This window comes from Pelecanus crispus, chromosome 3 (assembly GCF_030463565.1).
Source record: "Pelecanus crispus isolate bPelCri1 chromosome 3, bPelCri1.pri, whole genome shotgun sequence".
Taxonomy (NCBI): Eukaryota; Metazoa; Chordata; class Aves; order Pelecaniformes; family Pelecanidae; genus Pelecanus; species Pelecanus crispus.
This window is the reverse complement of record NC_134645.1, coordinates 20472691-20489155: the sequence shown is the minus strand read 5'-3', so window position 1 is coordinate 20489155 and position 16465 is coordinate 20472691. Positions and strand designations below refer to the sequence as shown.

Sequence of the window (16465 nt, the reverse complement as noted above, 5' to 3'; positions counted from 1 at the left end):
AGTAATTCAGTAGAACTGTACAGTGCAATACAGAAATTACTACCTAAATTAAACATCATTAAATGGATCAGAATTTATGCAACAGTGATTAAATTTGTTAGGCATTTGGTATCCAATTTTTCCATCATAATGATGAAAGCCCTTTTGTCTTACTTGTAAGGGGATGCAAAGGCTTTGGTGAAAGGTTTTGAACTGTGTTACCCCATTGGCAAAAAGCAGTCAAAATTCAGCTTGCAGAGCTGTCTTATTTTGATTTGGAAATTGGTGACATAATCATGATATTTTCTTACTGGGATTCATTAGTTTACAGAATATACCTGAGCCCTGCTTTTGCTTGCACAGGGCTACAAATTGTATGAGCATGGATTCCCTGTTTACTGCAGTCTCAGGGCTGAAGACCCTCAGTACTCTTCTAAGCGAACACCTCCCATGCCTCTCTCTTCAGTCCTCCAGTGACCCAAACGCAGATCCACAGCAAGATGCAGACCTCCCACCCCCAAGAGATTATAGCGAAGTCCATTGCTTAACACACGGCTTTTCTCTAGCTCTTAAGCACCTTGGTTGCAGCTTATGGAAACCCACTTAGATCCATACTTTCTTCCAATCCTTATTGTCTTACTAATTGGATCAGCGTATCTACAGACATTTTACTGAATTTCAGGGGAGGCTGTGGTGTGTATCTGTGAGTGCAGGTAGGAGGTAGCCTTTGCTTCCCATTATAAAATGGTTCTTGTAATTTCTTTTCATAACCATACAGTTCTGTTGCTGGCAGGTATTTGGGGGTGAGTGGCAACAGCTGAATTGGGTCTGTAGGAATTATCCATTTGACAACACTAACAAAAGCATACAGAGCCTGGAAAGGGTCAACATTGAGAGGGCTGTTTGAGTTTAAATAGGAAATATAATATTGAGTAACATATTGATTTCTCACACTTAGTATTGACAAAGAAAACCTTCCCATTTCAAAAAAAAACCTACCTCCATAAACATTTCTAGTTAAGTGAATTTCATAACTTTCTTTGAATTTGCCTTCATACACCAGCGCCACAGTATGCAGGGCCCTCTTTAGCTGCAGACCTTATTGACAGCTTCCAAGACAGAATATGAAGCACACCGACAAAATACAATTGTTCCACTATCCTTTCAGCATGGTACTCTCAAGCACCATTCCATGCAAGTAACATCAGCAAGAGGAATTTAACATGTTACTATTTTAACAAGCACTAATCTCTAAGAGGCCAATTGTACAGAACAAGCCATAAACACATCCCCTATACAGAGTCCCTCTACCCTCACGGCAACTCTTCACAGGACTAGAGAAACTGCACCTCCGTGTCTTTCTGTTGCATCAGTGTCTAATATTTAGGACAGTTATAGTATATGCTGAAAAATCAAGACATGCTGTGGCAGAAAAAAAAAAGAAGTCCGTCCATTGACTACCAAGCTCTGAGTCAGACCCTATATGGGCCCATCCACCACCGAGAAGGTCACTTAAAGAGCACCCAGGATTTAAAAGGAAACAAGAGATGTTTTGTGTATGTGTTCTTAATACTACAGGTTTTGGCATCCACTGTTTGAAAAGAAAATTCTTGATGCACCTGGAGGAGAAGCATTTGGCCTTGGAGTGCTGAAACTTCATGTTACCATAAGGCACACTCTGCATCTATAGTGGCACATACCATTTGGCAAGACATTGTTCTTCTATAGGAGACAGTCACAGTACTGGCTGAATACTAGAAAAAAATAAGTCTAAAAAGGCGAAATTGTTTGCTTTTCTAACTATTAGTAGTAATAGAAAATCCTGCATTTCAACCTACAGAATTCCCAAGGCACCTATGTCATCCTAATTCTATGCATAAAAGGTAAGGGAGGCAGAGAATTGCAGTGCAGGACTCAGTACAGCACCTGATTTTTCCACTGACTATCATTCTGCTTTCAACTCTGGAAGATTTTCCTCCTAACAAATTAAAACCCCTCCTGAAATTAGTCCTAAAGCTACTCAACCCACGACCCCCATCTTTGTAAGAAATATCCAACTGTTAACAGGTAATTACTAGGAATAAGTAATGAGAAGGCTGATACTCCCTTAGAAAGGAGTGCACCTTTTGTCTCCCTCACACCTCCCACATTCACTGCTGGTTCTCATCCAGACCCTGTTGATGTTGCTCACTTGCAGAGGGGAATCTCTGTACCTTCTCAACAATCCCACTGGTATTCTACAAGGGCAAAAAGTGTCATCTCATTAAAAACCCTCCAGATGTGGATGGTTTCTCTGTGTGCTATGGGAGCTTAACCCCAAGGCTGATTATTCAAGGAAAGAATTGTGCACGGTCTAAAAAAACAAAAGCCAAAAAGAAGACAAAAAAATGCAAACAAAAAACCCCCAAACACTGCTGCCCCCCCCCCCCCCCCCAACCCCGCACCCAAAGCCCCAACTTTGATTATTTCCAGACAATCTCAGTAAAGAGCAAGACCTCGGCTGGAATGCCCTGTACACACTGTAGATATTGCTATATTCTCCATGACAATGATGTCAATTTGGAGCCTGTAAATCCATGAGGAGTGGTTCTACAGTACTTAATTTTGCTGGTGGCATCCAGCCTCTCCTGCCAATGTTCTTCAGCCTTACACTTCTTTTTCATTCATTCAGGCTTAGTTATTTCTCTCCTTCTCTTCCTGGTCAAAGAATGAAGCTGTTTCCCTCCACTACTTCATCTGTCTTCTCACTCAGCAGTAGACTTCTTCCAGGAAGAGGTTTCTGATAAGAAATCAATTTAGATTCCATCCATAGAAGACCACACAAACTTCAGAGTGAATCCGGGACACTGACTGTAACTCTATTTATAGACACTGAAGTCAGACTGAACACAAGGTCAATTTCTCTTTCAGGCCACAATGAACCTCTCAAATCTGCTGAACTTAATGAAGTTGCAGCAACACTAGAAAAAGAAGGATGTTGTCCGTAATTCATAGTCCTGGTAGCTTCTTCCAAATAATTTGCCACACATGTGGCTTCCAGATGCATTTTTTTTTATTTGCAAGGACAACAGGAGTTGTATTACCAGCCAAAGGAGGTAATGCAGATAAATCCTTATAGTTCACACCGAAAATGTAATCTGATACATACTTCTGAAGACTGGAAAGACGCAGCTTCTTTCCTAAAGACCCTTCCTCAAAGTCCTCACTCATGCACAGCGTTCAGTGTCATCAAGATTTGCATTCACAAGGAGTGCAATATCAAGGTAAGTAAATACTCTGAGTCATCTTGTTTATTCTATACCAGTGTAAAAAAAGATCAAAATGGTCAGAAATTGCAGTGACACCTAAATTAAAACCCTTCTGCACTAACAAAGCGGTGGTATCAGGGCCATACAGCAAGCTAGAGTAAGATTAGTATCAGTAAGGCAAGGAGTATGTTTCTAGTTCTTTCCTTACCTGTGTTAAGTGCAACAGTGTCAGAGACACGCCTGAATGTCTGGAGAAGACACATATCAAATATGTGAAGCCAGTTTAGTGGTTTACAATACAATACAACTGTCCTGAAGAAGGGATCACACCTGTTTCACAACCTTCAGATCTTTATCCTGAAAGCTTAAGACTTCCTTGGAACACTAACAAACCACATTTCATGTCAAAGTTTAAAAAAGCACACTCCTATAATAAAGTATTTATAGCAAAAGTTACAAATAAGAAAGAGCACTGTTTAACACACAGCTCACTAAGTAGCGTTGGCAGTTCAAACGCGTTGCAAACAATACGTTTGCATTTTGAGTAGCATTGTTGTGCTTGGTTTCCTAAGCTAAGGGACACTGCATTTTCCTATGTTCCTTTTAGTTATATTGAGATACAGGCTAGTGAAAACTAAAACGTTTGTGGCATTTGTTGAACTTTTTTTGGAAACTTAAGAAATAAATTTATTATAGAGAGAAGAGAAATCAGGTTCTAAGTCTTCCACTATGAGCTAGTATGACTTTTTTTACTCCAACTCCAGTCCAGCAGAGTAAGGACTGAAACACAGCTAATCACTAGTCTGACATACCATAGAACCAACCACTTCTATCAGCTGGTACAAGTATCACTGCTGTCCTCTTTTTACCAGTGGGCAAACCAAGGTCTCAGGTGAGCTGTCCTTGCCTAAGGTTCCAGAGCAGAGTGAAGAAGAGAATCCCACCCCCTCTGACCAGACTTTTTGACATCCAATACTTTTCTATTTCCAGGTAGTACTGAAGAAACAAGGGCAGACTTTCATAGATCTTTCAAGTGCCGTTTAAGCGCACATGGCCAGTGGAAGTGTACTGGGTCAAGGAGCAGATTTCAGAAGTTCCCACATACATGTTCAAAAGGCTCGAAGGCTGTAGTTCTCTAATTAGTTCCTACTGAAGACAGCATGTGCATCCAAAATACTTTCTTTTTGTTATTTAGTCTTTCTTTAAAGTTGCTGCCTGAAATTTCCAACTATATGATCCTGTTTAAGTTTTTACTAATAGTGCCTAATGCAGCAAATGGTCAAATTGTTGTATTTTCTTGATTCCTTGATTTGACACAGGCTAAATGTTGCCTCGACTAAAGCATTTAAATTGTTGTTCACATTCAGAGAGACAGAGCTATGCTACAACTCAGCTTCCTTTCCTATAGTGTGTTTCATATTTATTCTGACATCTGCACCCACCAAGGAGCCTGGATTACAGCAGACCATAATACTCTATGAACCATGGTTATAATTAGGCGTCACATCCATTGTAATCCTATGGACGTCATCATGTGTTACCAGCATCTGTTGACAGATCTCATACCAGGCATATCACTGAAATGGCAAGTCTGGAGAGGGCAGCCCACAATAGAAACAATGGCATTTATTTTTGGTTTGTTCCAAGACTGTCTAATAGAAAATATATGCTGCCAACTGCCAGGGCTCCACTGAGATCACTTTTCAATATTGTATTACCAGTTAGAACAAAGATCTGTGCCCATGTATCTGCAATCTTCTCCTAATAAATAAGGAAATAAAGCAAGCGCTTTCTGCAGCTGTCTTAGCACCAATTAGAAAAAGACAGAAGCCTTGAAATTTTATAAAGTTTATCAGGCCCTTTATCATGAGAGTACTTATTTTTCATGTAATAATAAATTCAGACTCCTTTCCAAGACAAGGAATGAGGATCCCCTCTCCTAAATTTTGTTTAAATGTGGTATCACTTTGATATTAAAACTAAGCCCTGGGAACAGGCAACGTAAAGTAACAAAGCCACAATCTCTCTAGTCTATGGAAGTAAAGCAGAGTCCACTTTAATTTATCAGTGTGGAAACCTGACTTTCTGCTGAAGCGCTGTCTGTTTGGAGGAACGGAAACAAAAAATTTGCTGTGGGGTCTTATACTAACTACTCCCTGCTCTTCTGTAAAAGTCAAGAGACTTACTGTAAACATAAGAAAGCCTACAGAATCCAAATTCTCTTTACTTTTATCATTTATCTGTATTGTAGTAAAACTGCATTAAAGTGCTAACTAATCTAGTAACCTGTCCATTATTTCTTTATTTTGAAAACAGCATTTTCTGAAATGCTGGACAATTTAATCCGAATCAGATGTAACCATGACCTGTTACAGCTGAGCAGTTTCACATCACTAAAGCACTTCAGCACTAAGATAATTTCCATTCTCATTATAAAACGCAGAAGAACAGTTCACCATCTAAAGGGTGTCAAATTAAAACAAATGGCAGCGTTGATGAGTACAGCTTAGTCATTGGTTAGGAGTTGCAGTGGCCAGTAGATCAAGAAAAGTGAACTTTGTCCTGGCTCAGAACTTCTCCCACTATAGTCGTACAGCAGGATCCAAACAGGTGTGAATGTAGGAAAATCAATAAAACCAGCTAAAAGTCACAGAAGGAGGAAGGCTACAAGTAAAAACTGAGAGGAAAACATTGGCTCTACCAATTTGAATGGAAAAGCAAACCCATTGGCCCCAATGATTCTAACAGCTTTTACATTTATGTTTATAGTATAGCTTTTATAGAAGCTGTGACTGTAACAGTGGGCTAGATTCTGTCATCAGATATAAGTTGGCAACTTCTACTTAAGTTTTTGAAGTGACCTGCTCACCTGTAGCAAAAAGCGTATTCAACCTTACTGTCTAGAGTGCTGTTTCTCTTTCTCGCCTCTGTTTTTTTTTCTTCATTCTTGTAACCAGCAGATAACCTTTTAATCTCAGATCTGTCAGCTGTGACTTCAACATCACCTTCTAGATTAAGGAAGTAACAAATCCTTTACAATATTTCATCTCTCTCTTTTCCATATGCTGATTAAAACTCAGTGTTCTGAAATTAGATATTGCAAATATTACTAACGTACCAAACCATTGACAAGACTGCTGATGGGATTATAATCTCTGCCTACGTTCAGAAAAAGAGCATGGGCAGTACTTGTTGGCATAATAGTTTTCTTACACGTAAAAGGCAAGAAGCATTTCCTCTACAATGGTATATTCCAAGGAGTTTACAGACCCGTTTTTTCCCAGACAATGAATGAGCATGTGGGAACCTAATCATGAAATACAGTTTTCCAAATCTAGCCTGGATATATTTCTAGGCAGTATTTTCCTTGTCAGATCATTCAGTCAGAATCAAGAATAAATTCTAATGAGAGCTGACTCACAAGATCACAATTTCAAAAGCAGTTTCCCAGTCTGCTCTCAGAAATACTGCAAACTTTTTTGCACACCGATTTTGAACCGCCTCATTCATCTCCCTGTTTATAATTGCAATTTACTGGTTTTGAAAAGCAATCAGGCACACACATCAATTCAGAGTCTGCTTTCCAAAAGGAAGACCCAGGAAGTGAAACTAAAAATTACTGAAATACTCATGTATAAATCTAGAGGTACTGACAGAGTATTTCCAGTGCAATAAAAAAAGAAACTCCTGACTCTCATTAATTATTTTCATCTTTCATAGGTTTCACATAAGAATCCAGAAAGTGAATGCTTTGTCCTCGAAATATCGTATAGCTACTATACATTATATACATGCTTTGTATGATGTAAAATATATTCTCTTACAAAATTAGAACCCGTTACTGCACAGCCCTGGCAATTCCAGATGCAGCATGGCAGTAAGAGAGGACATCATTCCACACAGAAGCACATACACAGACACACATTATTTCCAGACCTTCCTTTGCTGTTTCTCCCATGCTGGGTCGAGGAGCAGGTCCCTGTCCCATTCTTCTTCTTGGGTCATGTACTCATCTTCTTCGTAGTTGTAGGTGTACTGCATGTTTGTTTCTATCTGGTTCATGGTATTCATGCTACCCAGGGATCAGCTTCAGCTGCTGTGGCTTCTACTGCGTTTAAATAGATATGTGATTTTTTTATAGATATATTTTAAGCTTAGTTTACTTGCTGATGGGTTGTAGGTAGCAGTGCCTTTTTTCTTTCTTTTTTTTTTTTCTCTTTTTCCAAGGTGACAGGGAGTGAATATAGATGAGTCTTGCTGAGAGCAGAGGCTGAACCTGTCAGGTAGGTGGTGACCTTCCGTCCCCCTCTCTGTCCTGCCCTCCTCCCCTTTCTCTCTCGCTGCTGCTGCTGCAGGTCCCTGCGGCTGACCCTGCCGAGAAGCCCAGCGCTGCTCATTGCCGCGGCTTATTATCCCCGCCGGGCTGTCACGTGGGGCGGCGGCGGCCGCAGGCGGCCAGGCGCCCTCGGCCGGGCCGGGACCGCCACCCTCGCGGGCGGGGCCGAGCCGAGCCGAGCCGAGCCGAGCCGAGCCGAGCCGAGCCGCAGCCCCCCTGGGGCCGCCGCCGCGCCGTTTCTGCGGAGGGAGCGAGGCTGCCTGCAAGAGGCGAAGGCTGACCGGGGGAGCTCACCTTCCGTAAGCGCTCCGGCCAAAAATTACTGTCGACTCCTCTGTCTGTCTTTCCTTCCTTCCAATTTGAAAACATACCTGTCTTTTTCTTTTCTTTTTTTTTTTTTTCCCCCCTACTGACACGTATTTCTACTTCTCGAGACCCGCCTGTGATTTGCCAGCGCAGTTTGACATTTTTTATCATTAGCCCAAAGTCTGCGCGGACCTTTGAGCCACTTCATACTTTCCTTTTCAGATTAAGGCTCACAAGAGCCGGTGCAGACAAGGACACCCGAGAGATGAAACAATTTCCAGTGGAGATCAGGTCGGGAGTTAAACCAGAAAGCATGGAAGCGCAACTTAGAAAAGCGACGTGTATCTTTTTCACCCAGGAAACGCGCTCAGTACATCCCAAAAGCAGGCACCGAGGAGCGCATACAAAGGTCTGTGGACCTAATAGCTACAAATGCATGACAGGAACCATTTACCGATGCTTTCCCCAGGGTAAAATCTGAAAAGATAGCACTGAGATCAAGCATCCCGGCAAGCATGCCCCGCATCTCCCGTGTCATATCGTTTCAGTTGCCCTAGCGACAATGTTTCTTCTGGGAATTGGCAAGTTTACTACGTCCTTCATGTAGCCTGTCATTAATGCCCGCACCTAGCATCAGCCAAGGTCATCCTCTCTAGCAGTGTCCACGCTGGATACAATTCGAACCTTGCTTAGTAAAAGAAAATGCTCACCAAAGCTGAGCTTTTGGAAGCCGTAAAAGACAAAGTCAGATATAAGGGAGAACTACGTTCAGTAAAGACAACCACTGGCCTCTAGGCCAATGTGAATGAATAACCAGAATAATTAACAGCTAGACAGCATATGTCCTCCACTTCATACTGCTAACTAAAGCTCTGCTTTCTGCCAAGTCGACATCCCGTAAGTCTATGCAATTCAGAAGAACGTGCATATATGCACAGCTAACACCTACCCATCAGCTAAAAAAAAAAAAATTCATAAATGCAGCACTAAGGTTGCAAACCGGAACTCAGAAGAGGCTTGCAACGTGTTTCATGCAGTCAAAGCAAGCTGAACTTCAAAAGATTGATGTACAGACTGTAAGATAAACAGTCTAAAATCAAATTCCAAATCTAAGCAGCAAAGCCAGAAACACATGCTTTTCACCCGCTCAATGCAAATATTCTCAAGGTTGCTACATTTCCATCTGTATAATGAAGGAAATGTTGATCAATGCTATGCTTAGACCTTTTTTCTTAAGCACAGGTGAGCATTCTCTTAGGATACTCTCAGACAATATCAAACAGCAATTACAAAACAAAATATTGCGTGTATGTACACATTATGTGTATGCTGGTGTAATTTGTGTGGTTTATTTTTACAGCTGGGTAGTCATCTGTGGGTTTGATACATGTCCAATTTCAATCACCGAAATGACTATTTAAGCCTTTGAGGTCAGTAAAACAATTTCTTCTTATTCGCTATACACAGCACAGAAGTTTCTAGAGGAAAAGCAGGAAGAAGTCAGAAAAGTCTGAGAAGTATAGATGTAAAGCTGTAATGCTCTGAACCAGAGCTGTCTCCTGTGCAAAGAGCTCTCCTGCACTGTCAAGACCTGTGATTTTTCATGCACTACCTCATTACAGGTGAGCCATTGCAACCAGCTTCGTGCCTTTCCTCGGCATGGCCTTGTCTGGGGATCTACGAGGATGAAGTCAGACAGTACCGCACCACTCCCCACTGTGCAGTACAGGTGAGCCTTGCAGGTCCTGATGGCTTCATACAGGGAGGTACTAGTTAAAAGCCACATTTTATTTGTTGGCCCTCATTCTAGAACATGGGCCAGAGTGCCTGTGTCATGAAATAAAAACCGAGGCATTATGATGACAAAAACTATCTGATCACACTGTGGATTAGGACTGGAGTCAGATCCATGCCTAGATTTCTGGAAATCAAAGGGAAATCTACCCAGATTTTCTAGAATTCTGAAAGAAGGTTATTAATTTTTTTCATAAAATAACTGGATTTGCTCAAAACGTAGCTAGCTGCTGCTGCAAAGGTACTGTTCATTTTTTCATGTTTACTTGGTACATAGGTAAACTTAGTATTTTCAGAACAAAACAAATAAAACAAATATGTCATCATTGCTCCAAGGAACCAACAGCTAGAACTTTAGTATCTCTCAGCTAGTTTGAGAGATCAACAAAATTAAAGTTAATTCCAAACAAGAATAAACCCACATTTTTCTATACAGGGCAAGTAAGTATTTCAGAGTCCACTTTGGGTAGGTTATGTCAGTTCATTTGGGAAGGAAAAAGTATTTCAGAAGGAAAAAATCTAACTTTTTAATTCTGAAAATGTCAAAATAGGGGGCTTTAACTTTGTCAGTATGCATTTTGAGAGAGTTGGGCTTTTTACCTATGAAACAGGAAGCTGAACGAAATATCCCCATTTTAAAAAAACTGGCTATCTTGATGGAATCTGACCTGTTTTAGGTTCTCTAAATAACTGCTTACTGCCCCTTAATCAGACAGCATGAGTAGGCAGGGGAGATATTTATAGATGGAGATTTAGGAGGAGTATCTGGTATTTTGTTTACTACTTTAATTTAATTTTATAAACGAACTGTGCAGATGGTAATGAGGAGCATATGAATGGAGGTCTGTAGTGGAAACAGAGCCAAAATGGAACTCTGACGCCAAACTTGAAGTGGAAAGGGAGCTGCCTCTTCCAGTTCACCTAGAGAAAAGGAAAGCTGTGCCCAGCATAGTATGAATAAAGCAGCGTGCTTCAATCAGCTTATTCCCACATCCAAAGTAGGTTAGGACTGTCCCCACTAAAGCTGGCAGAGTCGCACAGCTACAAACTATGTGTGCCTAAGGAGAAAGAAAATCAAATCAAAACAGAAATAAGCAAGCTGAGCAGGAAAGAAAGGACGGAAGTCCCAAGCAGAGAAAGCGGAAGACACAGAGTGAACCATATAGATATGGAATTTTAAGCTGACATGGCAAGATACCTGACAGCCAGCAGGTGTATTTGAGGTAGAAATGACACAGATTGCTTACAACGTGGTAAGACAAAAAGAATACTCATGATTGCCAAACAGATTGGAAGAAATAAGGTGGCACAGGGAGATCAGAAATGGAGATGGCAGAGCTGAATTGTCGACTATTTTTATATTTTATTTGGCAAAAGGTGTGCAGTTGTAGTTCATGCCAACATAAATGCTAGTAAGGGCCTAGCCAGGAGAATGCCTTTACCCCAGGAGAACACTGTGGCAGCAAGGTATCATTTCCCATGCACGAGAAGCACCAAGAAGGCCAGAACTTTCCTCACAAGAGCAGCAGGTCTGTGGGTGAGCTCACGCAGTATTCCTTATCACAGTTCCCACTTGTGAAGGGTCTTTGAATCTCATATCACCTAAGCGAAAGCCTCCTGGCACGCTTTGCATTAAGCTCCTTGAGAATCAGAGGGCTTTTCTAACTAAAGGAAGCACAGTTTTCACCTCCTGTGTCAACCTTTATCATTTTTTTAATAAAGTGGAAATTGTTTCACAGTTTATATTTAACATCCATTTGCTCCCCAAAAGACGTCATATCATTCTCTCAAGAACTCACTCCTCCATATTTTCATTGTTCATCGCTTTCAGTCCCTTCAACCTCCTTCTTATTCTTCCCTCTCACAAAATCTTACAATGAGAATAAAACCCCAGCTTTTTAATAAAACTTAAAAAATGCTGAACACTGCAACATTTCCCCAGATCATTCTTCTATTTGAACTCAGTGAGATTTAGAATAAGAAATTAGCTAGATTTCTCTACTTAAAGAAATTGCCCGTGAAAAAATCAACTGATGTGAAGATGATCACCATTAGTTTTCAGCTGTAACACTTCCACGTAGGAACTTGTATCTACCAAAACTGTCTCAGAGAGGCCACAGGAAGATAAGGAAGCTTATAAGAGCTCAATAGGTTTGCGGGTCTTTAAGCAATTACCTTTCCATAGGCACAGCCCATTTCTTTCTGAAAAAGAACAGTAGGATGGTTTCTCAAGAAGTCAGTCAATGAAAGATAAAGGAAAATAAATTCAAACTGATTGTTCTCTTGTGTAAACTGTTAACAGAATCATAAAAGAGGGATCAAAAAGCCCTCATTTTCAAAGCATGTCATAACTGTCACTTAAAATGTACTTTTGCTTGTAGCAAATATCTACTAGTATTAAAGCTGAACCAACAAAAATTTGAATTATTTAAAGAAGATATTGATAATTTAGATTGGGCCAAAATGATGGATTCTGTTAAAAATTATGCACAAATTTCCCAAACAAAGCTAAGCAGAAAGGTGGGGAGTGTTATGAAATATATTTATTTTTTATTAGAGTTTGGGAGAAATAACCCTTTTTTTTTCCCCAATACAATAAACACAACCCACCTTCTTCAATGTAAGAAACACACTATTTTGTAAGTCCAGAAATAAAACAAGCAATTAAATTCAATATGTAAAGATAATATGAATAAACATTAAACTCGCTTCCTGTTCCCGAAATGAACACATACAGAAGGAAGGCAGAAGGAGAGCAGAGAGGAGAAGCATACATCTGGGAACCAAAATTCTGATTTTGTCTGAGCTAAGGAAAAGAACCGTGGGCACTGAGCATATTAGCCCTCCCACATCTAGCACAAGGCACAAACCTGGACTCTGAAAAATCCCCATGCTACTCATGCGTGGTGACACTAACTATAGGGAAGCTAAGTTTTTTGTTTGTTTGTTTGTTTGTTTAAAGTATACTATTTCAAATGGCAGGTTTGGAAATCAAAATGGAGAAAGAGCTGCAAAAATGCATTGCTGGCTTCATAGTAACAACTGACATTGTCAGAAGATCCCGAAGTGTTTCATCAGCTATATATAGAGACAACTTACTCTGTCCCTGAAATTCAGCCATGGATGAAGTGTAGCAAGAAACATTTATAGGACAGACAAATACTACCGAAGCATAGCTTGGGCTTCAGGAGTATGGAGAAAATGCTGACCGCACTGAGATCACTGGCTTTTGCCAACCCTTTGTGCGGAAGGAAAATCACGCGGCTGAGACATGGGGTGATCCACACCAGCTTAAGATGCCCTATGTGACCTTGAGCAAGTCAATTCAGATAAAATTTTCCCAAAAAGCTAAGTGTTGGCCCATTAGACTATTCTCACTGAAAGAAAGAGAAACAATCTTGTTGCGCTTGCACTCTCCCATCTCTAAAATAGTGTCAGCAATGCTTCCTTTGGTCCTTAATGTCCCCCTAGAACACAAATTCTCTGGAGCAGGGGCTTTTTCTGTCTAAAAGCCCTGAGGAGCCTACAGAACAATTATGATTACAGTGTGCTTTAGCTATCGTACACCCTTCACCTCCGTGTTTGTCTCTCAGGTCTGTGTGTAGCCTGCACCCAAAAATGCCTAGCATTATTCTAGTATGTCGGGCTTGCTCAGGTGTTCAGGGTCTCTTATACTCTGGAGGGTATGTCCCTACTGTTTGTAGGGCCACACTTGGCAGCCTTGTAGCCTGCACAGGAGATGGTCCTGGTTCTCAGAGAGGCTTCAAGGCAGACACTAGTAGGAAACATTCAACATCTGGTCTCTGCCACAGTATCACTAGGCAGTACTGTGATACGTAACAACAATCACAAACCGCAATGTGAGTGCTGAGAGATGTAATGTAGCAGAGGGCAAACCCTCTAGTGATGGCGACTGCCAGGCAGCACTACACAAGATCATACCTTTCATGAATGAGAAGAGCCCTCAGACCTCACATTCTGACATATATCTATTAAATATTTCAGGAGAAACCATGACACCTGAACTCCCTTATCCCTTCAGCTAGCCTCTTGAGGGTGCCTTTTTTGTTTAATGGTTCTTGTCTGGGTAGATGCAACTCACAAAGACAGATTAACTAAATAATATCAGAAGCTTCCATAGATGCTTTGCACAGATTAGAAATGTAACATCAAAGGAAAAACTGAGAAATGTATATCGTAATTTATATACAACACTGCAGTCAGTCTGTTAGCACACTGAAGTTGTAGAGCAATATGCAGACAGTTACAGCGTAATACGCACAGTAACAGGTGGGGAAACTACAAATAGTGCTGGCATAAGATCGGAAAAAATGGTGAGACAGATCCAGGATTTTAAAAATGGTTCAGTGATGAGAATGCAAGGGGCAGGACTAGAGGTATAGCATGGCCTATTACAAACCTTCTGAAGAAACCTTCACACCATCATGTGTTCTCAGAATCCTGGCTGTCTTCCTGTTTTGTGTTGGCTTGGCCTTATCACACAAAGATCCTAAGCAAGGAAGAAACTGTGCGACTAGGGCAATGCGAAAGCCTGCGACTGACTATACAATTCACGTACTTCATGAATACAACCAGTTAAAGAAATCCCTTAGTGAGCCAGCCTGTGACCCATAACTGATTCACCAGAGACTATTTGTCTAAAAAAGCACGACATTATTTGGCAATAGTTTTGGTCACACTGAGAAAAGACAACAGAGATGTGTGTGTGAGATAAGGAATGCATAGACAACATGCCTTTATTTATCTAGAAACAAAGATCGTCAACTAAGTCAGAGTTTCCAGACAATAATTACCTAAGGGGCACAGATCAGACCTCGCAGGTTTTAAATCACTGAGGTATGAGGTAGAGATTATGGGCATAGGATATGGGCACTGGATATCAGACACTGCTGTGTTCTAAACTCAGCATTTGTACAGGTTGACTGAATGACCTTAGACAAGTTGCAGTCTCAATGACCTCCTTTCTCTTTCCAGATACACCAATGTCATTTCACTAACATCAACAAAATTAAAATTACACACTCAGGAAGGCAACCCGGCTGAACGAATTGCTAGTCTGTAAAAATGAATACTAGCTACTTATTAATCATTCCACAGGAGCGATACAAAGATTAGTAAAAGGGGCAAATCCACCCCTGTATAAGGCAGCGTTAGGCGCAACCTGAATTACTGCCAAACAGGGATAACATGTTATTTTTGCAACATGTATAGTGCAAGTTTTCCTTTTCCAGAACTGTTGTCCTTACATCCAGTCCAACAAAGCTTTACTCTAACACTCAGCTGTATTAAGAATCAGCACTGAGAAAATGGGCAATGTTCCTGCCATGCCTGACATGAAAGCAGCAAGGCCTGAACTTTCCAATTCCTCTTCTGAAGACAATTGTTCCCAGTCCAACTATGATCTCTCTCACTAACTTTGGCTGTATTCTCATTTCAGGAGCAATGGGTATCAGTTTTGCACAACATACTTTCCAGTACGAGACTGGTTGCTCTTGAGATCTACCAGCAATAACCTATTCATGGTGAAGGCTCTTGTATGTGCTTAATCCCTCTGAATGTGGACAAATTCTTTGTTTCTTAATTGGCTCACCTCTCTCCCCGCATAAGTCCAGTTTAGCATAAGCAAAGGAGGAGAGGAGAGCATTTGCATGTTTCTTCACTTTGAAACCAGTGTGTCTATAGGATAAATGCAGTGGAGTTGTGCTAATGTGCAGTCTAGATCTCTGTTGTGTCCTGTAGTTAAATCTGGAATAGCTGTAATCTTCCAGAATTTCATAACTGAACCAAACTCAAAAGTTTGGTTTTTTTTTTTTTTTTCAAGCCAGATGCTGTTCTAGGTATTTTTCCAGTTCATATGACAATAGTTAACTGGAGGTGGAGTCAGCAACTAGGACAAATGTGAACCTAGGCTTACAGGCTGTAAGGCTCCATATGTAGTTATAGCAAACTCCGGAATTTGTTTTTTAGTTGAGATAGTCTGAACACATCTTCCCCTGGCCTCTCTTCCCATGATAAAAGCATTCAGCAGAAAGCTAATTTTGCAGTTCAAATGGATGGATTCAAATATATCTTGGAACTGTCTAGGGGAGACTATTCAGTTACGAATGTGCTTCTAGAACACCAAGACACTTTTTCATTTACTCCCCATGGATCAGCAATCTCCCTTATATCTCCTTCACAGGTAACCCTGGCACACAGATGATCTGCGGAAAATGAGGCCGATCAGGCCCTAAATTTGTAGAGCCTGGTTTTTTACTGTTGAAGTACCAGTGGTGGAAGTCAGGAGGGTCATAGACGGCACTTTCAATTGCAGGAGGGAATGTTTAAAACAATGCATGATGGAAATGCCAGACAAATATAGGATTCTGCTGGGCCTAAAGGTTCAAACTACCAGGCCTACTCAGTGGGCAAAAAAAAAAGTATGTAACCGTACTCTGTAAAGCACTTCAGGGAAAGACAAATTCCATAGTACCAGCATTTATTATGCTAAAACTATCCACTGGAGGTCGGAAATGGAACTACAGACAGTTTTCTTTCTGTAGACCGGGAATAATACCAATGCTGTGAGGTGTAAGGAAGTATGTGAAAAATCACATACCTAATAGATTTGGAATACTACAAGACAAATACAAAAACTGTGATGACCAGAGCTGAAAATCATAAATTATGTATTTGGGAACACGCTTCAACTGAGTGCAACAGACCTTCATTGAATAAAAAAGAGAAATCATAATGCTGTAGAGCACTGCTTATGCAATACGCTGAACAAAGCAGGATTTCT

The 16465-nt window shown here is 40.8% G+C and overlaps 1 protein-coding gene across 13 annotated transcripts in view; it reads right to left on the bottom strand.

The window, feature by feature from the left end:
• Positions 1–7298, bottom strand: part of ACTN2 (actinin alpha 2) — a 68498-nt gene extending 61200 nt beyond the window's left edge. For 10 of the 13 annotated variants that reach the window (XM_075708189.1, XM_075708193.1, XM_075708196.1 and 7 more), the window contains exon 1: positions 7164–7268. In XM_075708189.1, the coding sequence (XP_075564304.1) occupies positions 7164–7268 (105 nt within the window). Of the gene's footprint in view, positions 1–7163 lie in introns of all 13 variants that reach the window. The other 3 variants (XM_075708190.1, XM_075708191.1, XM_075708192.1) reach the window with 2 other exon arrangements.
• Positions 7299–16465: the final 9167 nt, after the last annotated feature.